Source organism: Lampris incognitus, chromosome 14, assembly GCF_029633865.1.
Source record: "Lampris incognitus isolate fLamInc1 chromosome 14, fLamInc1.hap2, whole genome shotgun sequence".
Lineage (NCBI taxonomy): Eukaryota > Metazoa > Chordata > Actinopteri > Lampriformes > Lampridae > Lampris > Lampris incognitus.
This window is the reverse complement of record NC_079224.1, coordinates 48,848,329-48,876,241: the sequence shown is the minus strand read 5'-3', so window position 1 is coordinate 48,876,241 and position 27,913 is coordinate 48,848,329. Positions and strand designations below refer to the sequence as shown.

The window sequence follows — 27,913 nt, the reverse complement described above, 5'->3', positions numbered from 1 at the left end:
AGAGGCTTCCTCAGTTTGGGCCTTTCTGACTAGACCAAGCTAGTCTGACTAGACCAAGCTAGTCTGACTGGCTGCTGATGAGACTCAGATATTTATCCTCTAGGAGTCATTATCAGAGCTATAGATGTCCATGGCTCTTTGTGCCCCGATGTTTAGCAGCGACGGTGGTTGGGGGTGTTAGTCTCGACTTCATTGTTCAGTGGTCATGAGAGTGGTTGGAGCCGTTAGTGAGCGACTGTTGTTCTTGGAGGCTCGGCTTCTTGAGTCTCCTGGGTAGAGATGAAAGACGGCATTGTAAGTGGGAGATAGGTGGTGTGGCAGACCTCCTCCTCTGTTGAGGGATGGTTTTTCCAGTTTCTCATAGATGGCTTCCTTCACCCCTCTTTCAACCCATCTATGTTCCCTGTCTAGTGGTCATTGTCAATATACATAAAAGTCCGTTGCTCCAGTCGCCATTCTAGTTGTTGCATTAACGGAAGCTCGTGTACAGGTCATCATTTTTCTCTCGGTGAAGTTTTGAGATTATATGCCTGTGAGTATTACCTAATTTGATTTGTTGTATATTGATGATAGTTGGATGACAAATGTATCCTTTTTGAGTTGATTGACAGCTGATGATTGCTTACGGCATGAAACAGGCCTGTACTGTCTCATAGAGAATTTACTGGACTCACTGGATTATTTTGCTCCTTACTTGTTGAGCACTTTCCTACCGTTGAGTGTTTCTTTTAACAAAGTTATAATATATATATATATATATATATATATATATATATATATATATATATATATATATATATCCCGTGTTGATATTCCACTCCTCATTAGTTGAGCACTCACAACACCAATGACGGATTTGGGAAAAAATGGTATATATATACCATTTTTTATATTATATATATATATATATATATGTATATATATGTATATATATATATATATATATATACATATATATATAATATTTAATCCAGTGAGTCAAGTAAAGTCTTTATGAGACAGTACAAGCCTGTTTCATGCCGTAAGCCATCATCAGCTGTCAATAAAGCTACCCGAGTAGCTTTAAAATTGTAATGTCATAGATTTAATAATAGATTTACAATTTATTATTGTAATGTCTATATATATTTAAAGTGAAAATATGTTTTACTTGAATGGAAAAAACTTGTAAGTAGCTTACATGTTTTGTTTTATTGTGGATATTGTGGATCTTGGTATTGGAAAAGAACGATAACATTGGAATACACGAAACAAAATACAGAAAGGAGAAGAGAGGAGATTTTGCATATTGGTAAATAAAGATTGTTCTGAGCGGGGCCAAGTCATCTCATTTGCATATCCCAATGTCACAAATTACACATCTGCCTGGAGGGGCTGCATTGAACAGAAGCACCTGTCGCGTGTCTCCCTCTTTTTCCTGTTCCTACACGAGTCCCGTCCGTCACGGGCTCTCAGTCTCACGCCTGGAACACGTTTGATGACGTGTCTGTGTGCGTGTGTGTGTGTGTGTGTGTGTGTGTGTGCGTGTGGGAGAGAGAGAATGAGACGAAACCGTGGCTGCTATACCAGATATTGACCACTAGGCGGCGGTAAATACACAACAAACCTGACTTGGATTTTGCTCCTGAGATGAGGTTGTGGATTCTGACTAAGAGAACGCCTCGGTTCTTTAAAGGCAACACGTCCCACGGCAGCGTCTTAAAGACCACTACTGTGAGGTGAGTTGTCCTCCAGTAGCTTGTAGATGCACCGGATCCAGTCTACCAGAGTTATTTTGTCCATGAACTTGCATCGTGGAACGAGAAGGACACTTCCACATACTTCTCATCTGCACACGTCACATTCATGCCAAGTGTCTGGTAAAGTGGTGAGTAGCCCCCCCCCCGTGTCAGTACAGGGCAGGTAAAGGTGCTTAAAAGGGGTTTCATGTCGTTCAAGCGACATTACACTTCCCAGACACGAGCGCAAAAAGACGTGTTTTTCCCATGAAGACGTGCTACTCGGACGACTTATCAGACAAACATACAGCCCTTAAAAAGACACGAGTAGTGATGTCAGCTGAGATGACATGACAAGCAGCATGTCCATGTGAAGGCCTCAAGAACACAACATGGAGGCGACAACATGGAGGCAACAACGTGGAGACAACAACATGGAGACAACAACATGGAGACAACATGGAGGCAACAACATGGAGACAACAACACGGAGACAACAACATGGAGACAACAACATGGAGACAACAACATGGAGACAACAACATGGAGGCAACAACATGGAGACGACAACACGGAGACAACAACATGGAGACAACATGGAGGCAACAACACGGAGACAACAACATGGAGACAACATGGAGGCAACAACATGGAGACAATATGTAGACAACATGGCGACAACAACATGGGGACAACGTGGAGACAACATGTAGACAACATGGTGACAACAACATGTAGACAACAACATGGGGACAACATGAAGACAACATGAAGATGGAAACAACAACATGGAGACAACAACATGGAGACAATATGTAGACAACATGGCGACAACAACATGGGGACAACGTGGGGACAACATGTAGACAACATGGTGACAACAACATGTAGACAACAACATGGGGACAACATGGAGACAACATGAAGATGGAAACAACAACATGGAGACAATATGTAGACAACATGGCGACAACAACATGGGGACAACGTGGAGACAACATGTAGACAACATGGAGACAACATGTAGACAACAACATGGGAACAACATGGAGACAGCATGAAGATGGAAACAACAACATGGAGAGGACAACATGGAGACAATAACATGGAGACAACATGGCTGTCAGGTCCCATTCACCACTGACGGCTATCGACTGTAAAGAAAGTAGAGCATGAATCCAGAGCAACAGCCTGGCCAAGCATGAAGCAGCAGGAGCTGAGACTCGGGTGAGACGTCAGGACTCAGGACGGTGTCCTGCTTGGTGTGAAGGTGTGTGACTGTAAACCTGGTTGTGTGTTTTGCATCCAGCACCTTTTCCAGATGTTTGGTTCTGTGTGGTCGCCCACTGCCTGTCAGTTAAACCCTCTAAACCAGCGTGGACGTGGTGCGGTCAGTTTCATCTTTCTCTTTCTTTTTTAACGAGCACACTTTGTTTTTCACGGTGGCGACTGTTTGTTGGTCCACATCACAGACACACAGGGAGAGACTTTGATCCACCATCATCAACCATTAACTAGCCAGCCATAAAGCTGCAGCACCATAAACACTCCCACACACCTGCTCCCTCCCCCGTCTCTCGCTCTCTCTCCTCTCCCCTCTCTGCCTGTCTGACCCTCTCTCGCTCTCTCCCCTGTCTCTCTGTCTCTCCCCCCGTCTCTCTGTCTCTCCCTCTCTCTCCCTCCCCCGTCTCTGCCTGTCTGACCCTCTCTCGCTCTCTCCCCTGTCTCTCTGTCTCTCCCCCCGTCTCTCTGTCTCTCCCTCTCTCTCCTCTCCCCTCTCTGCCTGTCTGTCCCTCTCTCGCTCTCTCCCCCGTCTCTCTGTCTCTCCCCCCGTCTCTCTGTCTCTCCCTCTCTCTCCCTCCCCCGTCTCTGCCTGTCTGTCCCTCTCTCGCTCTCTCCCCCGTCTCTCTGTCTCTCCCCCCGTCTCTCTGTCTCTCCCTCTCTCTCCCTCCCCCGTCTCTGCCTGTCTGTCTGTCCCTCTCTCGCTCTCTCCCCCGTCTCTCTGTCTCTCCCTCTCTGTCTGTCTGTCTGTCTCACTCTCTCTGTCTCTCAATTCAATTCAATTCAATTCAGTGGTGCTTTATTGGCATGACTGCATTAATTACAGTGTTGCCAACGCAGGTGACAACACAACAGGTCAACAGAGAACCAAACAAAAAACAAAAACAAAAACAAAAAATGGAAAAAGGGAATCAGCAGAGCTGGCAGAAACGTAGAACAGGAATTGAAAAGCAACTGACAGTGTTTTGGTCACTCACTGACCCTTAGGCTATGGCATGCTGACACATATGGTGCCACAAGGTGTGACCTTTGACCCTCTCCTAAAATAAGGGGCCATTGTTGTCTCTCATCCAGCAGTAGAACATTTGGAATCTGGTTTTCAAACTTCTCCTGGTATTTTTCTCTTATGTTCTGGAATGTCTCACAATTTAGCAGGAAGTGCATCTCTGTCTCCACCTCACCTGCCGTACAGGGACCACATATTCTTTGCTCTTTTGGTAGCCAAGATGTTTTGTGTGTCTGCCCTTTTCCCTGGCTAGACTGTGGTCAGTGAGCCTGTACGTGGTAAGGATGTGCCTGTGCTGACTGTCTCTGACAGTGGACAGACAGTCAGTCAGTTTGTCTTCTCTTTTTAGGCCCCATAACATCCTCATTTGTGTTGTCATTTGGTTTCTATGTTCCACATATGAGGCGTTGCATGGTGTGATGATGTGGTTTACTCTAGTCTGTGGTTGGTTAGCAGTGCTAGTCTGAAACTCATCTGTGTCAGTGGTTACGGGGTTAGTTAGTTCACAACCAGCTGACTGAGGGGACGCTTTCTTAGCTCTTGGATTAGGAATGCTTTACATTTCAATGTGTCATGGGAACTTTATTTAAGGTGCATCCAGAATTTAAGTGATCTGTTTTGGATATGTATCATCAATGGGAAACGGCCTGATTCTGCCCTGCTTGCATCTGTTGGTGTTTTCCTTCGTACGTTTAGCAATCTTCGACAGAACTCTGCATGCAGGACTTCTACTGGATGTTTGTCCCATCTAGTGTAGTCTTGCTGACTGAGTGGACCCCATACTACACTTCCATATACTGCAATGGGCAGGAGGACACTGTCACAGATTTAGGACCAGATTTTAATTGGGATGTCTGTTTTATAGAATTTTCTTTTTATTGCATAGAAAGCTCTTCGGGCTTTCTCTTTAAGTGCATTCACCGCCAGACCAAAGCTTCCCAAGACACTGACCCTCAGTCCCACTGACCCTTAGTCCCACTGACCTTCAGTCCTACTGACCCTCAGTCCCACTGACCCTCAGTCCCACTGACCTTCAGTCCCACTGACCCTCAGTCCAACTGACCCTCAGTCCAACTGACCTTCAGTCCCACTGACCCTCAGTCCCACTGACCCTCAGTCCCTGGTCATCATAGTTTAACGTGTGCTCTAGGGCAGTGTTACCTAGAGTAAATAGGTGTCTACTTTCCTGACACTTGGGCTTCTTCTGGAAGATCAAAATTTTTGTCTTTTTTAAGTTTACTGCCAAGGCCCAGTTCTGACAGTATTTCTCTAGCAGATCCAGATGCTGCTGTAGACCCTGTTCTGTGGGTGACAGCAGCACCAGGTCATCTGTATAGAACAAGAATTTAACTTCTGTGTTGTTTAGGGTGAGGCCAGGAACTGCAGATTGTTCCAGCAACACTGCTAACTCGTTGATGTAGATATTGAACGGGGTTGGACTCAAACTGCAGCCCTGTCTCACCCCTTGCACTTGAGTGAAGTATTCTGTCCTTTGGTCGCCAAGTTTTACTCCGCACTTATTTTCCAAATATATAGATTTGATTATGTCAAACGCTTCACCCCCTACGCCACTTGGGATGATTTTATAGTATAAGCCATCGTGCCAGATAGAATCAAATGCTTTCTTAAAATCAATGAAGCATGCAAATATTTTTCCTTTATTTTTTTTTGGTGAACATGTTGATTAATTTGGGTGAGTAGGGTGTAAATGTGATCTGTAGTGCGGTGATTTTGTAGAAAACCAATCTGACTCTTGCTCAAGACACTGTGTTCAGTGAGGAAGGCCTGTATTCGGGTGTTAATACAGCAGAAGACCTTCCCATGGTTACTGCTCACACAGATGCCTCGGTAGTTGTTGGGTCACATTTATCTCCACTCTCCTATTCCAGGTGTCAGGAAAGCAGCCAGCTTGTAGAACCAGGTTGAACCGTTTAAGCAGGGCCTTCTGCAGCTCAAAAGAACTGTGTTTGAGCATTTCATTCCTGATGCTGTCAGGGCCACAGGCTTTTTTTTTGGTTTGGAGTTTGTCTGTTAGTTCTTCTAGTGAAATTTGGAAGTCAGTTGGGTTCTGATTGTTTTTTTATAGTTGATTCCAGTATTTCCAGCTTTTCTTTTATATGCTTTTGTTCAGATGAGAGGTCTTCTGGCAGTATTTCTTTGTATAGGTTTTCAAAACATTTTTTCCAAATGTCTCTATTTTGAATGGCTAGTTCCTGGGACTGTTTAGAATTCAAATTGTTCCATTTTTCCCAGAACTGATTTTCATTCAAAAACTCTTCGATGTCTCGGGAGAGTTTTGTTGTAGTGATTTTGCTTTTTCCATTTTAAAATTTGTTTATGTTCTTTGAGTATCTCACAGTATTTGTCTTAATTCAGTTTTCTGTGGTTGATGGTGTCTTTGATTAGATATTTGTCATAGTTTCTTTCTTGCATTTCTGCAGTCTCCATCGAACCATTTCTCTATTTGAGGTCTGTGATTCTGCCCATTGTCGACTTCTCTCAGGTTAGCCTTGATAGCTGACCTATTAAATATTTCATTAATTTGTTCAACTGCCAGGTTTACATCATGTGCGTTTGGGTGGGATGGTGTTAGAAGAAATGTGTTAATGAGGTTAGTGATCTCTGTAGAGCTGGTTGCCTTATTAAATTCAGCAGGACATTGACTGGGTGTTCTTTGGTTGACCAATTCATTTTAAGAACACATTTATCTGGCAGTGGTCTGAGAATGGTGTCTGTGGTCTGACAGTGAATGCACTAATGAAGGAGGGGTCCATGTTGGTGATGGCATAGTCGACTACACTACTCCAAGAGCTGAGCAGTAAGTGAACCGGCCTAAAGAGTCCCCTCTGACCCTACCATTAAGCATATACAGACCCAAGGCTCGACAGAGGTGTATTTATTCATTCCCGTTTTTGTTTAAAACACTATCAGGTTTGTGTCTTTTTGTAGTGGTGGGGGTAAGGTACAGAGAGGTAGTGGGGGGGGGGTTAGGTACAGAGAGGTAGTGGTGGGGATAAGGTACAGAGAGGTAGTAGTGGGGATAAGGTACAGAGAGGTAGTAGTGGGGATAAGGTACAGAGAGGTAGTGGGGGGGTAAGGTACAGAGAGGTAGTGGGGGGGGGGTAACGTACAGAGAGGTAGTGGGGGGGGTAAGGTACAGAGAGGTAGTGGGGGGGTAAGGTACAGAGAGGTAGTGGGGGGGTAAGGTACAGAGAGGTAGTGGTGGGGGTAAGGTATAGAGAGGTAGTGGGGGGGGGATAAGGTACAGAGAGGTAGTGGTGGGGATAAGGTACAGAGAGGTAGTGGTGGGCATAAGGTACAGAGAGGTAGCGGTGGGGATAAGGCACAGAGAGGTAGTGGGGGGGGTAAGGTATAGAGAGGTAGTGGTGGGGGTAAGGTATAGAGAGGTAGCGGTGGGGATAAGGTACAGAGAGGTAGTGTGGGGATAAGGTACAGAGAGGTAGTGGTGGGGATAAGGCACAGAGAGGTAGTGGTGGGGATAAGGTACAGAGAGGTAGTGGTGGGGATAAGGCACAGAGAGGTAGTGGTGGGGATAAGGTACAGAGAGGTAGTGGTGGGGATAAGGCACAGAGAGGTAGTGGTGGGGATAAGGTACAGAGAGGTAGTGGTGGGGGTAAGGTATAGAGAGGTAGAGGTGGGGGTAAGGTATAGAGAGGTAGAGGTGGGGGTAAGGTATAGAGAGGTAGAGGTGGGGGTAAGGTATAGAGAGGTAGTGGTGGGGATAAGGCACAGAGAGGTAGTGGTGGGGATAAGGTACAGAGAGGTAGTGGTGGGGATAAGGTACAGAGAGGTAGTGGTGGGGATAAGGCACAGAGAGGTAGTGGTGGGGATAAGGCACAGAGAGGTAGTGGTGGGGGTAAGGTATAGAGAGGTAGTGGTGGGGATAAGGCACAGAGAGGTAGTGGTGGGGATAAGGTACAGAGAGGTAGTGGTGGGGATAAGGCACAGAGAGGTAGTGGTGGGGATAAGGCACAGAGAGGTAGTGGTGGGGATAAGGCACAGAGAGGTAGTGGTGGGGATAAGGTACAGAGAGGTAGTGGTGGGGATAAGGCACAGAGAGGTAGTGGGGGGGATAAGGTACAGAGAGGTAGTGGTGGGGATAAGGTACAGAGAGGTAGTGGTGGGGATAAGGTACAGAGAGGTAGTGGTGAGGATAAGGCACAGAGAGGTAGTGGTGGGGATAAGGTACAGAGAGGTAGTGGTGGGGATAAGGCACAGAGAGGTAGTGGTGGGGATAAGGCACAGAGAGGTAGTGGTGGGGGTAAGGTATAGAGAGGTAGTGGTGGGGATAAGGTACAGAGAGGTAGTGTGGGGATAAGGCACAGAGAGGTAGTGGTGGGGGTAAGGTATAGAGAGGTAGTGGTGGGGATAAGGCACAGAGAGGTAGTGGTGGGGATAAGGCACAGAGAGGTAGTGGTGGGGGTAAGGTATAGAGAGGTAGTGGTGGGGATAAGGCACAGAGAGGTAGTGGTGGGGATAAGGTACAGAGAGGTAGTGGTGGGGATAAGGCACAGAGAGGTAGTGGTGGGGATAAGGCACAGAGAGGTAGTGGTGGGGATAAGGCACAGAGAGGTAGTGGTGGGGATAAGGTACAGAGAGGTAGTGGTGGGGATAAGGCACAGAGAGGTAGTGGGGGGGATAAGGTACAGAGAGGTAGTGGTGGGGATAAGGTACAGAGAGGTAGTGGTGGGGATAAGGTACAGAGAGGTAGTGGTGAGGATAAGGCACAGAGAGGTAGTGGTGGGGATAAGGTACAGAGAGGTAGTGGTGGGGATAAGGCACAGAGAGGTAGTGGTGGGGATAAGGCACAGAGAGGTAGTGGTGGGGGTAAGGTATAGAGAGGTAGTGGTGGGGATAAGGTACAGAGAGGTAGTGTGGGGATAAGGCACAGAGAGGTAGTGGTGGGGGTAAGGTATAGAGAGGTAGTGGTGGGGATAAGGCACAGAGAGGTAGTGGTGGGGATAAGGCACAGAGAGGTAGTGGTGGGGATAAGGTACAGAGAGGTAGTGGTGGGGATAAGGCACAGAGAGGTAGTGGGGGGGATAAGGTACAGAGAGGTAGTGGTGGGGATAAGGCACAGAGAGGTAGTGGTGGGGATAAGGTACAGAGAGGTAGTGGTGGGGATAAGGCACAGAGAGGTAGTGGGGGGGATAAGGCACAGAGAGGTAGTGGGGGGGATAAGGTACAGAGAGGTAGTGGTGGGGATAAGGCACAGAGAGGTAGTGGGGGGGTAAGGTACAGAGAGGGTTGCCTGAATATGTGGTTGTTTCTCTGAGTCTCAATGCAGTCTGGCTCTGAACCTGTCCTGGCATTAAAATCCTCACACAACAGCACATTCCCCTGAGCCTGGAGATGGCTGGTGTCTGTGTGGAGATGGCTAAAGAACTGGTCATCATAATATGGTGACTCCACAGGGGGCGTGTATGCTGCATAAATGTACAGGTCGTTGTCACAAAAAATATGACCTTTTTTGAGCTTTCGCCAAATGTGTGTTAGTCCTTTTTTAATTTGGGTTAGTTGGGATGCTAAACTTTCTCTGTACCAAATAATAACTCTCTCCCTCTCTCTCTGTCTCTCCCCCCTCTCTCTCTGTATCTCTCTCATTCTGTCTCTCTCTGTCTCTCCCTCTCTCTCTGTCTCTCCCCCTCTGTCTGTCTGTCTGTCTCTGTCTCTCCCTCTCTCTCTTTGTATCTCTGTATCTCTCTCATTCTCTCTCCCTCTCTGTCTGTCTCTCTGTGTCTCTGTCTCTTTCTCTGTCTCCCTCTCTCGCTCTGTCTCTGTCACTCTGTGTCTCTCTTTCTGTCTCTCTCTCTGTCTCTGTGTCTCTCTCTCTCTGTCTCTGTCTGCCCCCCCACTGCATTGCATGCCGGGAGGTTGGGTGTGTCAGCCTGAGTGAGGGTGTTGAATGAGCTTGAGTGTTGTTTTCCCTGCTGCTTTCTCTTTTCTTTCTACATGGTAAGGTAAGAGGAGTTTACTTTTACTTTGTTGCAGGTTGTTGGGAAGTGACCGGAGGAGCTGGTGGGAGTTTGGTGGTGTGCTGTATGGCGCCCCTCCCTGGTGAGGGTTCGCCTCCTCTGTCTATCAGACACGGGGTTAGAGTCGTGGTTGACTCGCGGTACACTGTCGAGCAAGTTCTCCTGGCTGCAGGAGAACAGGTCGAATGTGAGAACATCACCTACGGCTCTCGGATGAATAAAGCCGTGGTGGCTTTTCTCCGAGAGGAGCGTTTAGTCCCCCTGCTGGTCGAGAGAGGCCTGGTGCTGGACGATCTGTTTGTAGCCGTCTTGCCATTGTTTGTGCCATCGACACGTGTTACCGTGTCAGGCGTTCCTCCGTTTATCCCGAACGAGCTCCTTGAATGAGAACTGAGTCGTTTCGGAAAGTTCGCTAGCGGGTTCAGAACAGTTCGTCTGGGTTGTGAGGACGCTAGACTGCAGCATGTTACCTTCCTGCGGAGACAGGCCTTCATGTACTTAAATGATCCCTCAGAACATCTACAAGTGTCGTTTAGAGTCACACATGAAAACGGGTTCTACACTCTGTATGCACGTTCTGGCAGTATGGAATGCTTTGAGTGTGGCGATGTCGGCCACAAACGGTCATCCTGCCCGCACAGGGAGCCCACAGCGGGCAGCAGTTCAGGCGAGCCGCCGCCTGGAGGTGCTGCTGAGAGCAGTAGCCTGCAAACAGCGCAGCAGGCCGTGGGAGATATTGTTCCTACCAGGGTTAGAAGGAGGCCAGGGCCTAATTGTATCACAGCTTTTCGCCTTCAAACTATGCAGTAACTATTATATCATAAACAACAGCTTTGGAGTGAAACAGCATCCGTGTTGCTTCATAGGATTATGAACCTGAACTATGACAAGCACTTGTTTCTTCTGGACCTAACTGGCATGGAGTTCACTACGGCACCTTTCAATCAGGCTGTCCTCAAAGCTTGAAGAACAGTCTTAAACACCAAAAGACTACTCACAGATCTATGGCAGTGTAGGGGAGGAACCACTGTTCTATAACCCGCTGTTACACTGCAGGATAATCAGCTCCATAAGTGTATGGAGATCCCTCACAAGAGCTGGACTTACTAAGATAGTGTGTCTCAGATCAGGAGGACAGTAGAAAACGGTTGACATTTTGAGCCAAGAGACTGGTTTTAAATCTCTTCGTCTAATGGAGAGGCTGTTGGAGGAAGTGATCAGTGCACTTCCTGGTTTCCTCAGAGAGGCTCTAGGAGCAGAGTGTGGAGAGGATCAGCCAGTTATGCGGCCTGTTTTATCATCTTTGTGCATCCGTGCTGCAGTGGAGGAGCAGGAGTAAATGAAGGGGACCATTCTGTCTTTCAAAACACCAGACCTACAGGACTGTTGTATTCTGTAAGTTGTGTAACGCAACATTCATTGCACATTGTCCATTGTTACGCTCCTGCCCATTCTGTCATCTGAGGTAGTGCCTGAGAAGGCAGAGCCAGTGAAGTGGTGCTGATTGCTGCACTGATTGTGGACGGGCTGCACCTGATGCCTTCCCCTACTGACTCCTATAAAAGAAGCTCACAAGTCCATGGACATTGAGAGGCCCCCTCACATTGCTGAATGCTGTTTGTTTGATTTTTGTAAACTTCTTAGTTAACTTTTGCCTGGCACTCATGCTTCTGTTCTAGATCCGTTTTTGATTGGGGTAGTACCCCCCCTTTAATTTTCATTTTTATTTGGCTTGCCAGGCAGGGTGGTGAGTATTGTTTCCCTTGTCTGTTTGTGTTTAGTTTATTCATCTTCAGTCATCATAGTTTGCCCTTATCACCAACCTGCCTTAGTTATTCATGAGTTTGCTGTTTCGTTCATTATGTTGTTCTTTATGCACAGTTGTTGTATTTGGTGTGTGTGTTAGAACATGTGTTCAAGTTGTAATAATGGCCAAGTTGTAATAAACCCATAATTATGTGGCAATAGTGACTAGTAGTAGTAGTGACTCTGAACCGTTTTCTTGAGTAGTGGCTTTCTTATGGTACGGCTCTTGCAGCACTTTTTGGATCTTAATTGTTTGGTCTTAGTTCAGCCGTAGCATAATTGGGGGCTCGTCCGGGATCCCTTTAAGTGTTAATTGATTGGTTCTTAACTTCTTTTTTTGCTGCTTTCTTATTACATGGTTATTAACATTGTTTTGCCACAGGTTCAAAGTCACTGTTTGTTTTTGTTGGCCATGTCTTTGTGTAGTCTCTAGGCTATTTTGTGAGGTGTTTCTCGCTCTCCACCCCCCCCCCCCCTTAGTGTTTGGGTTAGGCTAAGTAGTAGTTCTTTATTTCTCCCTCCATTTTGTCCTTCCTCATATCATGGAGATTGATGTAGCTAAATTTGCTGAGATCCCAACGGTAGCGCAGTTTGACCACTGAACTAAGGCAGGACTACTGCTAATTGCTGAATACTATTCAGTTGAGGTTAATAAGAATGGTCATAAGGTTGATATTAGCTCAGCCCTTATGTCTGCCTTGGTTGAGAAACAGGTGTTTCCTGGTGAGGAGATGCCCATGTTAACCACTCCTGATCCCGTTAGTCCAGTTTCTTAGGACAAGCCTAGTGATCAGTTGTTAAGGCTTAAAGAGCTTGAGTATGAACTTAAGTTTAAAGAACTCCAGTTGAAGGAGATGGAACTTAGACAGAGAGATATACAGTTGGAGCTGGAGTCTAAAGAAGTTAGAGAGGCTTGAACTTGAGAAAGTCCTGCGCTTGAAGGAGTTAGAGCTTGGGGTTCGTAAGTAAGGGAGTGAAGCTCCAACTCCTGAGTTTGATGTTAGTCGAAATATTCGACTGGTTCCCCCCTTTTCTGAGGAGGTTTACTAGTACTTCCCCCCCACTTTGAACGTGTAGCTACATCATTAGCTTGGCCTAAGAAATATTGGACTCTGCTGTTGCAGTGTGTGTTGACTGGAAAAGCCCAGAAAGTTTATTATTCCTTGTCTTCAGCAGACAGTCTGGATTTTGATACTGTTAAGAAAGCAGTTTTGAGGGCTCATGAGCTTGTACCGGAGGCCTACCGGCATAAGTTTAGGCGTTTTAGAAAGCCTGATGGCCAGACTTATGTGGAGTTTATGCCCGAGAAAGAGAACTTGTTTGATAGGTGGTGCCTATCCCTTAAAGTTAAAGACTTTGCTAATCCCTGATTATTTTGGAGGAGTTTAAGAACTGCCTCCTGGAGGCCGTTGCCACTTACCTAAATGAGCAGAAAGTGCATCAGGTGTCTGCTGCTGCTGCTCTGGCAGATGAGTACATCTTGACCCACAAGAATGCTTGCTCTGAGAGGTCCAGCTTGCGCCCTGATAGGTCTAGCTAAGGACCCATCTAAACCTTCAACCCCCTCAGTGAGAGTTAGGTGGCCGGGTTCCCCACAGAAAGGGGCTAACCATAAGGAGTTTGGTCTAAAGGACAAACCGTGTGCTTCTATTGCAAGAAGCCTGGTCATGTAGGGGCTGATTGTTTCCTGCTACAGAGAAAAAACGCCAGGTCTGCTAAACCTGTGGCTCTTGTGAACACTGCTCCTTTCTCCTCTCCGGCTGTGCCCTTGTTACCACCTAAACACAAACTAATCAAAGAACAGCGAAACCTGGCCAGGAATCAAGCCCCAAAGTCAGTCGAACAGACCGAGAAAACAGTCTAAAAAAACTAAGGAGAGATGGACAGAAGGAGAGCGATCCCTTCTCTGTTGCGCTTCCTGAGGTTTCTTCCTATTTTTTCTCCCTGTTAAAGTTTTTTTTTAGGGAGTTGTTCCTTATCCAATGCCAGGGTCTAAGGACAGGATTTTGTGTTTAATTTATAATTTGTGATATGGGGCTATACAAATAAAATTGACTTGACTTGACTTGACTTCTCAAGAATATCAAAGAAGGCCTTGTATGCAGTCACTGCAAAGGTTCTCAACAGAACATCACTTGCCGGTGTACAGGAGTCGAGGTGGTTGAGTGTGTTAACACCAGGTTTATCTCCCAAAGGCAGCTGGAGGTCCCTGTACAAACCCTTCATAGAGAAATGCACTGCGGCTCTACAGTGGAGGGTGGTACATGGCGTGGTGGCTACGAACAGACATGTGGCACACATTGATCCTAGAGCTGGGATTCACTGTTCTTTCTGTAATGATGAAGAAACTCTACAGCACTTATGGCTCAGATGTCCCAGGTTGAGCCCTCTTTTCTCTGTACTGCAGCAGTGGCTGAGAGGTTTAGGAGAGGTTCTCGAAAACAGCCTGTTTGTCTTTGGTCCGAGGTACACGGCAGACGTGTCACCTTGGTTAATTTTCTGATAGGTCAGGCAAAAGTCAGCATTTGGCTTAGTAGAAGAAATTAAACGAAAGGCACAGGGTCCACAGATGCTACACTCATGTTCAGGGATATAGTGGCTGCTCGGCTGAAAATTGAGTTCATGTATTTCGACATGATTTCAAACTTGGAAGAATTTATTTCTGTTTGGGGACATGGAGATGCTCTGTGCACTGTAGAAAACCAGTTACTTCTTCTTAATATCTGAAAAGGGGAAGGTCTGTATCTTTTGTTTTTACTGTGTATGAGGATTGTTGTTCAATATGTATATGAGTATCTGTGTTAATACTTCTGTTATTTTAATGTGAATGGAAAATTGGACCATTAAAGACATGGTTAAAGGTCAAAGGTCTCTTTCTCGCTGTCTCTGTCTCTGTCTCTGTCTCTCTCTCAGATGTCAGTAAAAGGATTTCGTCATCCTACACAACAACGTCTTTAGAAGTTATTTCAGCCAATTCTTCTCTGGACTTTCTAATTTCATGGTGAACAAGTGACAAATCCAGCAGACATTTTTCCAAGCAGTTCATCATGAAGAAGACGTCCCACCATCGGTGACATGTTTTCACATCAACAGCCTCGAAGCCGGAACTAACCTCTAACACAAGAGTACTCATCTTATTATTATTGTTGTAGTTTCACCCATTCTCAGTACCTGTTGAGGTCCAGTGGGGATGGGTGTGTGTTCCATCATACACGGTGCAGAAGACAGAGACACACTGGACGGGTGACCAGTTCATCACATCACACACACACACACACACGCACACTTTTTACAGCCATAGACCATTTATATTCTGCAGTGTAGCTGTGTGTGTGTGTGTGTGTGTGTGTGTGTGTGTGTGTGTGTGTGTGTGTGTGTGTGTGTGTGTTTGGACTGTGGGGAAACCAGGAGAACATGGAGAGAACACGTAAATTCCACACAGAAGAGCAGAGATCCTACCTGCAACATTTTATTATCTGTTATATGAAGTCTGGCCTGCCCAAGTGTCCTTGAGCTAGACTCAAAATGTGTTCCATTGGTAAGGCTCCTGTTTTTTAGCTAGCTCTGACCTTTGACCTCCCAGACTTTAGGGAACAGAATTTGAATAATAAACATAGTAAAAGGATAAATGGTCTTTCAGCAGTTCAGTGCGTTATTCTGACTCTATTTTAGTTCCTACTTGAAAGTTTTAAGTTGAAAGTTCCTAGTTTTGTTAGTTTGTTTGTTTTGTTTAGTATCTGGCATTGTGTTAGTTTGTTTGTTTTGTTTAGTATTTGGTATTGTGTTAGTTTGTTTTGTTTAGTATTTGGCATTGTGTTAGTTTGTTTTGTTTAGTATTTGGCATTGTGTTAGTTTGTTTGTTTTGTTTAGTATTTGGCATTGTGTTAGTTTGTTTGTTTTGTTTAGTATTTGGCATTGTGTTAGTTTGTTTTGTTTAGTATTTGGCATTGTGTTAGTTTTGTTTAGTATTTGGCATTGTGTTTGTTTTGTTTAGTATTTGGCATTGTGTTAGTTTGTTTGTTTTGTTTAGTATTTGGCATTGTGTTACTTTGTTTGTTTTGTTTAGTATTTGGCATTGTGTTAGTTTTTAGTATTTGGCATTGTGTTAGTTTGTTTGTTTTGTTTAGTATTTGGCATTGTGTTACTTTGTTTTGTTTAGTATTTGGCATTGTGTTAGTTTTGTTTAGTATTTGGCATTGTGTTTGTTTTGTTTAGTATTTGGCATTGTGTTAGTTTTGTTTAGTATTTGGCATTGTGTTTGTTTTGTTTAGTATTTGGCATTGTGTTTGTTTTGTTTAGTATTTGGCATTGTGTTAGTTTGTTTGTTTTGTTTAGTATTTGGCATTGTGTTACTTTGTTTGTTTTGTTTAGTATTTGGCATTGTGTTAGTTTTGTTTAGTATTTGGCATTGTGTTAGTTTTGTTTAGTATTTGGCATTGTGTTAGTTTGTTTTGTTTAGTATTTGGCATTGTGTTAGTTTGTTTTGTTTAGTATTTGGCATTGTGTTTGTTTTGTTTAGTATTTGGCATTGTGTTAGTTTGTTTGTTTTGTTTAGTATTTGGCATTGTGTTACTTTGTTTGTTTTGTTTAGTATTTGGCATTGTGTTAGTTTTGTTTAGTATTTGGCATTGTGTTAGTTTTGTTTAGTATTTGGCATTGTGTTAGTTTTGTTTAGTATTTGGCATTGTGTTAGTTTTGTTTAGTATTTGGCATTGTGTTTGTTTTGTTTAGTATTTGGCATTGTGTTTGTTTTGTTTAGTATTTGGCATTGTGTTAGTTTGTTTTGTTTAGTATTTGGCATTGTGTTACTTTGTTTGTTTTGTTTAGTATTTGGCATTGTGTTAGTTTTGTTTAGTATTTGGCATTGTGTTAGTTTGTTTGTTTTGTTTAGTATTTGGTATTGTGTTAGTTTGTTTGTTTTGTTTAGTATTTGGCATTGTGTTAGTTTGTTTTGTTTAGTATTTGGCATTGTGTTAGTTTGTTTTGTTTAGTATTTGGCATTGTGTTAGTTTTGTTTAGTATTTGGCATTGTGTTAGTTTGTTTGTTTTGTTTAGTATTTGGTATTGTGTTAGTTTGTTAGTTTTGTTTAGTATTTGGCATTGTGTTAGTTTGTTTTGTTTAGTATTTGGCATTGTGTTAGTTTTGTTTAGTATTTGGCATTGTGTTTGTTTTGTTTAGTATTTGGCATTGTGTTAGTTTGTTTGTTTTGTTTAGTATTTGGCATTGTGTTACTTTGTTTGTTTTGTTTAGTATTTGGCATTGTGTTAGTTTGTTTAGTATTTGGCATTGTGTTAGTTTGTTTTGTTTAGTATTTGGCATTGTGTTAGTTTTGTTTAGTATTTGGCATTGTGTTAGTTTTGTTTAGTATTTGGCATTGTGTTAGTTTTGTTTAGTATTTGGCATTGTGTTAGTTTTGTTTAGTATTTGGCATTGTGTTAGTTTGTTTTGTTTAGTATTTGGCATTGTGTTTGTTTTGTTTAGTATTTGGCATTGTGTTAGTTTGTTTGTTTTGTTTAGTATTTGGCATTGTGTTACTTTGTTTGTTTTGTTTAGTATTTGGCATTGTGTTAGTTTGTTTAGTATTTGGCATTGTGTTAGTTTGTTTTGTTTAGTATTTGGCATTGTGTTTGTTTTGTTTAGTATTTGGCATTGTGTTAGTTTGTTTGTTTTGTTTAGTATTTGGCATTGTGTTACTTTGTTTGTTTTGTTTAGTATTTGGCATTGTGTTACTTTGTTAGTTTTGTTTAGTATTTGGCATTGTGTTAGTTTTGTTTAGTATTTGGCATTGTGTTAGTTGAAACTCAAACTCCTCATGGGAATATCAAATGTATTTCTCTTCCAGGATGTCGCATGATAAAATGTGACAGTACGGCGTGTGATACCTTTCAGTGTCAGGACATTATCAGGAGGAGGAGGAGGAGGAGGAGGAGGAGGAGGAGGGGAAGGAGTGTGGGTTTCAGTTGACGTGGAGAGTCGAATGGTTTCCTCTCTTCACGTCATCACTCTCATCACACGTCCAGTCCAGCATGCAGACAGACAGCAGTTGTCCTGCAGGGCCACAGGTGGGGTGGGACGCTCGGCGAGGTCCACGGGACGACACCCAGGTCAGCTGATGTTGTGACACATACGGCACTCCTGTCATTAGTACCTGCCAGGGAGTATCGTTGGTTTGTTAAGGTGTGGCTCTTCATCACCGTCGTCATCACAATCAGTGCTGAGTGGGGGAGGAAGCACCAGGTTGGTAGGAGTGGTCCTGTGCTGGTTTATGGCCCCTGGCAGGTTGTAAAGTCCTGCTGTCGGAGCCAAGAACCTTAGAAGCAGCAGACTCACAGCTCACACCAGCTCCCAGACCACCAAGATTCATTTGGATGATCTGCCTCGAAGCTCTTCCCCAGGCGTGTCATTAGACGTCACACGGTTTTAAAGGATCAGCTTTGGGTTTGTCTTTGGACCGTTGGGTTTTGGGGCCTGCTCGTCATTTGGTTCTCCTTCCGGTCTTTTCCTCGTGTTTGTGCGGGAACTGTGGAATCATGTCGACGGCTGTGGAAGCGACCGGGTTCTTCCTGTGCATAGCCAGCTGGCTGGTCACCGGCGCCGCGCTGGCGAACGACTACTGGAAGATCTCCACGGTGTCGGGCGGCGTCATCATCTCCACCAGAGAGTACGAGAACCTGTGGCACTCCTGCGCCGAGAACAGCGCCGGGATCGCAGAGTGTCGCGACTTCGAGTCCCTGCTGGCACTGCCCGGTAAGGAGCGAGCACCCTGCCACAACTCTGTCGTGGTGTGTCACTTCATTTTTAATTTTGTTAAATATGAATAAAAAATGCCAATCAGTTTTCTCTTTCGCTCCACCCCCCCACCCACCGTGTCAGCCATTATTGTTACTGTGGTGGTGGAAGAAGGAATCAGTGTTTTAAAGATGAAGATTTGAGACCAAATAAGCTTTGAAGGCTCAACTTCTGTTTTAGTGACCCATTAAGGCGGGCATTTTCTGCAGTGTGTCCGAGACACAACGATGAGGAAAGCGACAAAGGCTCCTCTGGGATCTCTTTAAATTACCATTATTTCCTGAACTCGATTTAGTGAAACTTCTTGAACCAGTCAGAACTGAGCCCAGAACTCCAGACTGTTCTGAACAGACTCGGTCACCAGATCGTGAGTGAGATAAAACAGGACACGAGACGTCAGAGGTGAGATAAGGCGTACGCGGGCCTGCGGGGGAAACAGGCCACCGGGCCACACCAGTTGCCCAACCAGCTAAAGGTTCAACGGTGAAGTTTTATGGCCGAGGTTTTCCCGCCTGCTCTAATCTGTGTTACTGCAGATGCTTTACAGCACCACATTTAACCATTTCACTGTATCGAATGTTTCACTGTATCGAGTGTTTCACTGTATCGAATGTTTCACTGTATCGAATGTTTCACTGAATGGAATGTTTCACTGTATCGAATGTTTCACTGTATCGAGTGTTTCACTGTATCTAATGTTTCACTCTATCGAATGTTTCACTGTATCGAATGTTTCACTGTATCGAATGTTCCACGCTGGTGAATGGTTTAACTGTTCCCTGTGTGCTGATGTGACGTTGCCTTCGGCTAGGACGCCATTTTAGCTTCGCGCCTCACACAGCAAAATGGAGGGAAACGTTCACCAAAGAGCAAGACGAGTGGCGCGCCGGGCGCGAGCTTGGTCCAGTTCACGTTGCTTTTGTAGAACATTCCAAAACTAAAACACCGTGAAGAGGTTAAAACAAGAAACCCCCGCCCTTTTAGAAAAAGACAGAAACACGAAAGATGAAACTAAAAACCCCCAAAATTGTAAAAAATAAATAGAATTGTAAAAACAAATGTTTTCTTGCACAAAAATACAATAATCCAGACACAATACATCTTTCACCGGGAAAGTGAGAAAAAAGGAGGTAAGAATTGTAATGAAGCCTCACCATATCAGTAAATTTTAATCATGACAACAACAAAAAAAATACAGAATAAATAAATAATAAATAAGAAAAAAAACACAAACAAAATAAAAGTAAAAATTAAGATAAAGAGGAAGATAAAAACAGACGCATAGTTGCCAAGCAGATGTCCAGCATCTAATTAGCTAAGTGAGCACACAATTTCTCTTTTAACTCCCTTTTAAAGACCGGTAGGGAGGCTGAGCTGCCTACTAGATGTAAATGAGCGTTCCACAGTGAAACGCCTCTGTATTTGATAGAATACTGCCCTCTGGTGGTGTGACTACGGGGAACATGCAAATGGCTCGCTTGTCTCGTTGAATAAGAATGAAAATTGGAATTTTTGCAAAAATATTGCTGGAAGTGGTCTGGTAGGATGTAGCCTTGATATGACGGCACCCTGGACCAAATAATAAAAAAAGAATATTTATTGTGTTTTTATTATTTATTTTATTCTATTACTTTATTGATCCCCGTGGGGAAATTCTTCCTCTGCATTTCACCCATCCTAGCTGTGTAGCTAGGAGCAGTGGGCAGCCGCCGTGTAGCGCCCGGGGACCACCTCCAGTTGGTCTTGCCAGGCCTCAGTCAGGGACACAGACAGGAGTACTGACCCTAACATGCATGTCTTTTTGACTTGTATAAACCAAAAAGACAGGTAACAGCTAACTTGTAAAGTTTAATGTGGAAAAAACCCATCAGGGCTCATGGTGACAGTTGTCGTTTTGTTGTCCACTTGTGTTAAGTTGTGTTTTTAGTTGTGTTGGTAAAAGGGGAATTGAATGTGGTTGCAGGTCACATCCAGGCGAGCCGGGCGCTGATGATCATGTCTCTGCTGCTGGGCCTGGCCTGTCTCATCGTCTCTCTGCTTGGTCTCAAATGCATCAGGATCGGCTCCGCCACCCAGCAGACCAAAGCCAAGATCGCCGTCGCCGGCGGCATCCTGGCCATCCTCTCCGGTCAGTTCTGCACACGCCGCGCCAACATGAACCGGTGTTACTCAGCCACGTAGCATGTAGACAGTAGCACGTAGTACATGACATATACCATGTAGCATGTAGCATGTAGCATGTAGCGTCACACGTACATCGGTTCTCCTAACCCCACCCAACACTACACTGTAAAAAATACCAGTTTATCAAAGTATTTTATCTTGTTTTGCGTCATATTTTTAATGTCCATATGATTCCACCTGCAGGCTGGTAACTCTTGTGTCAGGCCTACTTCTCTGAATACTCCTGACTGAGTATTCTGCCCTCCAGATGTGGTCTGGTATAATCCTCTGGCGAACAGCAACAGAAGACCTCAGAGGAGGCAGGAACCCAGTGAGACGGCCTAACACAGGAGTTACCAGCCTGCAGGTGGAATCCCAACACAGGAGTAGAACCTGTAGGACTCCTACCGGCTCAGTTATGGCATATCTACAGACTGTCTGCAGCTGTGGAACGAATGTGTTGTGTAAAATCTGACACGGGGGGGGGGGGGGGGAGACTCCAGAATGGAAAGGTTGATAAAGACAAGAGAGTAACATGAAAAGGATCCCTTTGATTCTTCAGTGAACAGATTTGTACGAAGACACGTTAGATGTGTTCTGTTTGTGATCAGCGGCCTCCTGCCCGGTCCTGCCCGGTCCTGCTGCTGCCCGGTCCTGCCCGGTCCTGCTGCTGCCCGGTCCTGCCCGGTCCTGCTGCTCGTCCATTCTGTCACATAGTTCATTACATTTACCTTTCAGCTCTACATGCTTCCAGATGGGATCAGACCAGCAGCATTTCTTCTCAATGAAACCTTTCCTTTCTTTTTTATTGGGTGTAGTCTAACTGAACTTTGCCTCCGTCTCCCTGCAGGAATTTGCACGCTGATCGCAGTGTCCTGGTATGCCCAACGGGTGGTGCAGGACTTCTACAACCCCATGTTAGGTGGTATGAAGTGAGTACACACAGAGGAAATGAACTGATATTTAGTCCCGGGTTCTGTTTTCAGTCGGAAGGGGAGTCGTCCTGGTTTGTTTGGGTCGCCGCTTTAGTTCTGTCCTCTGTCTCGGTCTCAGAGGATCCCCGACACTCAGACTTGTTGGAGTTTGACGACAGCAGCTTAGAAAACCTCTTCGTCCGCGGTTTAGAATTCCTTCTGCTAAACGGCACACATGGGAGTAGGGTAAGGATCAAAGAGGACGGAAACAATAATTCAACGAAAAATAGAAATAATAAAGAAAACGAGCGGCACGGCGGCGCAGTGGTTAGCGCGGTCGCCTCGCAGCAAGAAGGTCCTGGGTTCGAGGCCCGGGGTAGTCCAACCTTGGGGGTGGTCCCGGGTCGTCCTCTGTGTGGAGTTTGCATGTTCTCCCCGTGTCTGTGTGGGTTTCCTCCGGGGGCTCCGGTCCAGTGGCGGTCCTTTTTTTGGCTAAATCACGATGGGGCTAATCCGTACCGTAGCGGGGCTCAGATCAATGTCAGAATTTCAGTGTGAATACATACACAAGAGAATAGCGCCCCCCCCCCCCCAACAGCTAGAAATACCACCTATTAGGTGATTACGGGTTAGGTGGTTGCGTGCTCCTTTTTCACACGCAAAATTACAGCGAGAGCGACCGAGGTGGACGGTCAGTGGTACTACTGAGCTCAGACGATACTGTTTCAACTCGTTCATGTTGTCGGGCACACCCGTCCGCTGCACGCTGCACAGCGGCAGCGTCTAAAACAAGAACACAACACGTAGCGTAGAAACACTAACGACGTGTCACATCGGCCTGTCCGTAGTGCTGAACACCACCAGTACACAGCGTGTCCGACAGTTGCATACCTGCCAGCCTAATTGTTCGTATGACAGATTATAACTTGCAATAAATGACAATGGCGCTAGCTAGCAAGCTAATTTATCTGAACGTGTGTCCGTTGTGTTTAAGAAAATGATGTCATCGCTTTAATAGCCGCAGTTGGTCTGCGCCCGTTGGTAACACCGCCTGGAGATCGAAAACCACAGTTTCCCTTCACATCTGGGAACCGGTGTGGCGAGGCCAGGCGAATGTGGAGGCGCTGGGTTGGCCAATTCTGCCTGGTCATTTTCTTGGTCGTTCCATGGTGGGGCTAAGGTGGGGCTACCACAGTTCTTGGTCGTTCCATGGTGGAGCTAAGGTGGGGCTACCACAGTTCTTGGTCGTTCCATGGTGGAGCTAAGGTGGAGCTACCAGAGTTCTTGGTCGTTCCATGGTGGGGCTACCACAGTTCTTGGTCGTTCCATGGTGGAGCTAAGGTGGGGCTACCACAGTTCTTGGTCGTTCCATGGTGGAGCTAAGGTGGAGCTACCAGAGTTCTTGGTCGTTCCATGGTGGGGCTACCACAGTTCTTGGTCGTTCCATGGTGGAGCTAAGGTGGAGCTACCACAGTTCTTGGTCGTTCCATGGTGGGGCTAAGGTGGAGCTACCAGAGTTCTTGGTCGTTCCATGGTGGGGCTACCACAGTTCTTGGTCGTTCCATGGTGGAGCTAAGGTGGAGCTACCACAGTTCTTGGTCGTTCCATGGTGGGGCTAAGGTGGGGCTACCACAGTTCTTGGTCGTTCCATGGTGGGGCTAAGGTGGGGCTACCACAGTTCTTGGTCGTTCCATGGTGGGGCTAAGGTGGAGCTACCAGAGTTCTTGGTCGTTCCATGGTGGAGCTAAGGTGGAGCGACCACAGTTCTTGGTCGTTCCATGGTGGGGCGACCACAGTTCTTGGTCGTTCCATGGTGGGGCTAAGGTGGGGCGACCACAGTTCTTGGTCGTTCCATGGTGGGGCTAAGGAGGGGCTACCACAGTTCTTGGTCGTTCCATGGTGGGGCTAAGGTGGGGCTACCACAGTTCTTGGTCGTTCCATGGTGGAGCTAAGGTGGAGCTACCAGAGTTCTTGGTCGTTCCATGGTGGGGCTACCACAGTTCTTGGTCGTTCCATGGTGGAGCTAAGGTGGGGCTACCACAGTTCTTGGTCGTTCCATGGTGGAGCTAAGGTGGAGCTACCAGAGTTCTTGGTCGTTCCATGGTGGGGCTACCACAGTTCTTGGTCGTTCCATGGTGGAGCTAAGGTGGGGCTACCACAGTTCTTGGTCGTTCCATGGTGGAGCTAAGGTGGAGCTACCAGAGTTCTTGGTCGTTCCATGGTGGGGCTACCACAGTTCTTGGTCGTTCCATGGTGGAGCTAAGGTGGAGCTACCACAGTTCTTGGTCGTTCCATGGTGGGGCTAAGGTGGAGCTACCAGAGTTCTTGGTCGTTCCATGGTGGGGCTAAGGTGGGGCTACCACAGTTCTTGGTCGTTCCATGGTGGAGCTAAGGTGGGGCTACCACAGTTCTTGGTCGTTCCATGGTGGAGCTAAGGTGGAGCTACCAGAGTTCTTGGTCGTTCCATGGTGGGGCTACCACAGTTCTTGGTCGTTCCATGGTGGAGCTAAGGTGGAGCTACCACAGTTCTTGGTCGTTCCATGGTGGGGCTAAGGTGGGGCTACCACAGTTCTTGGTCGTTCCATGGTGGGGCTACCACAGTTCTTGGTCGTTCCATGGTGGGGCTAAGGTGGGGCTACCACAGTTCTTGGTCGTTCCATGGTGGAGCTAAGGTGGGGCTACCACAGTTCTTGGTCGTTCCATGGTGGAGCTAAGGTGGGGCTACCACAGTTCTTGGTCGTTCCATGGTGGAGCTAAGGTGGGGCTACCACAGTTCTTGGTCGTTCCATGGTGGGGCTAAGGTGGGGCTACCACAGTTCTTGGTCGTTCCATGGTGGGGCTAAGGTGGGGCTACCACAGTTCTTGGTCGTTCCATGGTGGGGCTAAGGTGGAGCTACCAGAGTTCTTGGTCGTTCCATGGTGGAGCTAAGGTGGAGCGACCACAGTTCTTGGTCGTTCCATGGTGGGGCTAAGGTGGGGCGACCACAGTTCTTGGTCGTTCCATGGTGGGGCTAAGGAGGGGCTACCACAGTTCTTGGTCGTTCCATGGTGGGGCTAAGGTGGGGCTACCACAGTTCTTGGTCGTTCCATGGTGGGGCTAAGGTGGGGCTACCACAGTTCTTGGTCGTTCCATGGTGGGGCTAAGGTGGGGCTACCACAGTTCTTGGTCGTTCCATGGTGGAGCTAAGGTGGGGCTACCACAGTTCTTGGTCGTTCCATGGTGGAGCTAAGGTGGGGCTACCACAGTTCTTGGTCGTTCCATGGTGGAGCTAAGGTGGGGCTACCACAGTTCTTGATCGTTCCATGGTGGAGCTAAGGTGGGGCTACCACAGTTCTTGATCGTTCCATGGTGGAGCTAAGGTGGGGCTACCACAGTTCTTGATCGTTCCATGGTGGAGCTAAGGTGGGGCTACCACAGTTCTTGATCGTTCCATGGTGGAGCTAAGGTGGGGCTACCACAGTTCTTGATCGTTCCATGGTGGAGCTAAGGTGGGGCTACCACAGTTCTTGGTCGGGCTGCAGCCCAACCAAGCCATCCCCTGTCGCCGCCACTCGGCAGCACTACATTGCCCCTAGCTGTGAATCTGAATGTGTGTGTGTGTGTGTGTGGTGGCCTGGCGGCCTGTCCAGGGCGTCTCCCCGCCTGCCACCCAGTGGCTGCTGGGACAGGCTGCAGCATCCCACCACCCTGAGAGCAGGATGAGCGGTTCAGACAATGGATGGATGGATGGATGGATGAAGAAAATGAAGTCGGACCCCGTTTACCGCGCTAATAAATGAATGTACATGTACAGAGGCTGATGGTCACTATATCTCACCCACACATGACATGCGTACACACGTCACTTCCTCCTTTTGATGTTTCCGTCTGCAGGTTCGAGTTGGGCACCGGTCTCTTCATGGGCTGGGGAGCTGCCAGCTTGTCGGTTCTAGGGGGGACTCTGCTCTGCTGTGCCTGTCAAAGAGCGTCCTCTGGTGGCCCAAAAGGGTAAGTACATACTAATACACAGTACACAGACTACAGTACCTCTAACAGTACTAACATAGTACCACAGTACATACTGATACACATGGTACACAGACTACAGTACCTCTAGCAGTACTAACATAGAACCACAGCACATACTGATACACATGGTACACAGACTACAGTACCTCTAACAGTACTAACATAGTACCACAGTACATACTGGTACACATGGTACACAGACGACAGTACCTCTAGCAGTACTAACATAGAACCACAGCACATACTGATACACACGGTACACAGACGACAGTACCTCTAGCAGTACTAACATAGAACCACAGCACATACTGATACACATGGTACACAGACGACAGTACCTCTAACAGTACTAACATAGTACCACAGTACATACTGATACACATGGTACACAGACGACAGTACCTCTAGCAGTACTAACATAGAACCACAGCACATACTGATACACATGGTACACAGACTACAGTACCTCTAACAGTACTAACATAGTACCACAGTACATACTGGTACACATGGTACACAGACGACAGTACCTCTAGCAGTACTAACATAGTACCACAGCACATACTGATACACACATGGTACACAGACGACAGTACCTCTAGCAGTACTAACATAGAACCACAGTACATACTGATACACATGGTACACAGACGACAGTACCTCTAGCAGTACTAACATAGTACCACAGCACATACTGATACACATGGTACACAGACGACAGTACCTCTAGCAGTACTAACATAGTACCACAGCACATACTGATACACATGGTACACAGACGACAGTACCTCTAGCAGTACTAACATAGTACCACAGCACATACTGATACACATGGTACACAGACGACAGTACCTCTAGCAGTACTAACATAGTACCACAGCACATACTGATACACATGGTACACAGACGACAGTACCTCTAGCAGTACTAACATAGAATCACAGCACATACTGATACACATGGTACACAGACGACAGTACCTCTAGCAGTACTAACATAGTACCACAGCACATACTGATACACATGGTACACAGACTACAGTACCTCTAGCAGTACTAACATAGAACCACAGCACATACTGATACACATGGTACACAGACGACAGTACCTCTAGCAGTACTAACATAGAACCACAGTACATACTGATACACACATGGTACACAGACGACAGTACCTCTAGCAGTACTAACATAGAACCACAGCACATACTGATACACACATGGTACACAGACGACAGTACCTCTAGCAGTACTAACATAGTACCACAGCACATACTGATACACACATGGTACACAGACGACAGTACCTCTAGCAGTACTAACATAGTACCACAGCACATACTGATACACACATGGTACACAGACGACAGTACCTCTAGCAGTACTACAGTACTGTGTGGTTACTGGTCTACTGACAGCTGGTGTGTTCAGGACCTCTGTGCCCTCTGGTTTCTCTCTGATGGTCTCCATGGTCTGATTCTTTCCAGGCGGTATCATGGCAGCCAGCCTCAGAAGATCTACACGGCCACAGCGCGGTCGGAGCCAGACAACAAGGCCTACGTGTAACTGCGCCCCCTGCTGTCCGCTTGTACTATACTACAACTTCACACTGTCCTTTTCCACTGTTCCACTGTCACTTTTATTTTGTTTTGACTTGTTTGCCTTAATATCCTTCTAACGCATGAACTGTAATGATGTGAGACGCGGCTGGGGGTTGTGGATTTGAACCTGTGGTGATTTATTATCTGAATAAAGTTTGTATTATATAACGGAGGTCTTTGTTTTGCTGTCATTCTGTCCATTTCTGAAGCGACAGAATAGCCTACTTCTGGAAATACGTAGTGTTGATCATCCGAAAGTAGCAGGCAAGACAAAAGTACAAGTGTGTTTCTTAAGTCTTAATCTTCTCTTTTTTTAACATTCTCTTTAGAATTTGTGATAACAGTATTATCCATCTATCTATCTATCTATCTATCTATCTATCTATCCAGCCATCCATATCTATCCATCTATCTATCTATCTATCCAGCCATCCATATCTATCCATCTATCTATCTATCTATCTATCTATCTATCTATCTATCTATCTATCTATCTATCTATCTATCTATCTATCTATCTGTCTGTCTGTCTGTCTGTCTATCTATCTATCTATCCATCTATCCATCTATTTATCCATCTATCTATCTATATCTATCTATCTATCTGTCTGTCTGTCTGTCTGTCTGTCT

The 27,913-nt window shown here is 46.0% G+C and overlaps 1 protein-coding gene across 1 annotated transcript; it reads left to right on the top strand.

The window, feature by feature from the left end:
* Nucleotides 1-17,901: 17,901 nt before the first annotated feature.
* cldn15la (claudin 15-like a) lies at nt 17,902-27,455 on the top strand. Its single transcript, XM_056293212.1, has 5 exons — nt 17,902-18,555; nt 20,561-20,725; nt 21,611-21,692; nt 25,549-25,662; nt 27,170-27,455. Exons 1-5 carry the CDS (start codon nt 18,339-18,341, stop codon nt 27,246-27,248), a joined length of 657 nt encoding a protein of 218 aa, XP_056149187.1. The 5' UTR covers nt 17,902-18,338; the 3' UTR covers nt 27,249-27,455.
* Nucleotides 27,456-27,913: the final 458 nt, after the last annotated feature.

Excerpts from the sequence above, each read along its gene's own strand:
- cldn15la (XM_056293212.1), top strand. The coding sequence starts at position 18,339 with ATGTCGACGGCTGTGGAAGCGACCGGGTTCTTCCTGTGCATAGCCAGC. Across the intron at positions 20,726-21,610 it reads CATCCTGGCCATCCTCTCCG|GAATTTGCACGCTGATCGCA; the intron begins GTCAGTTCTGCA and ends GTCTCCCTGCAG. Across the intron at positions 21,693-25,548 it reads CCCATGTTAGGTGGTATGAA|GTTCGAGTTGGGCACCGGTC; the intron begins GTGAGTACACAC and ends TTCCGTCTGCAG.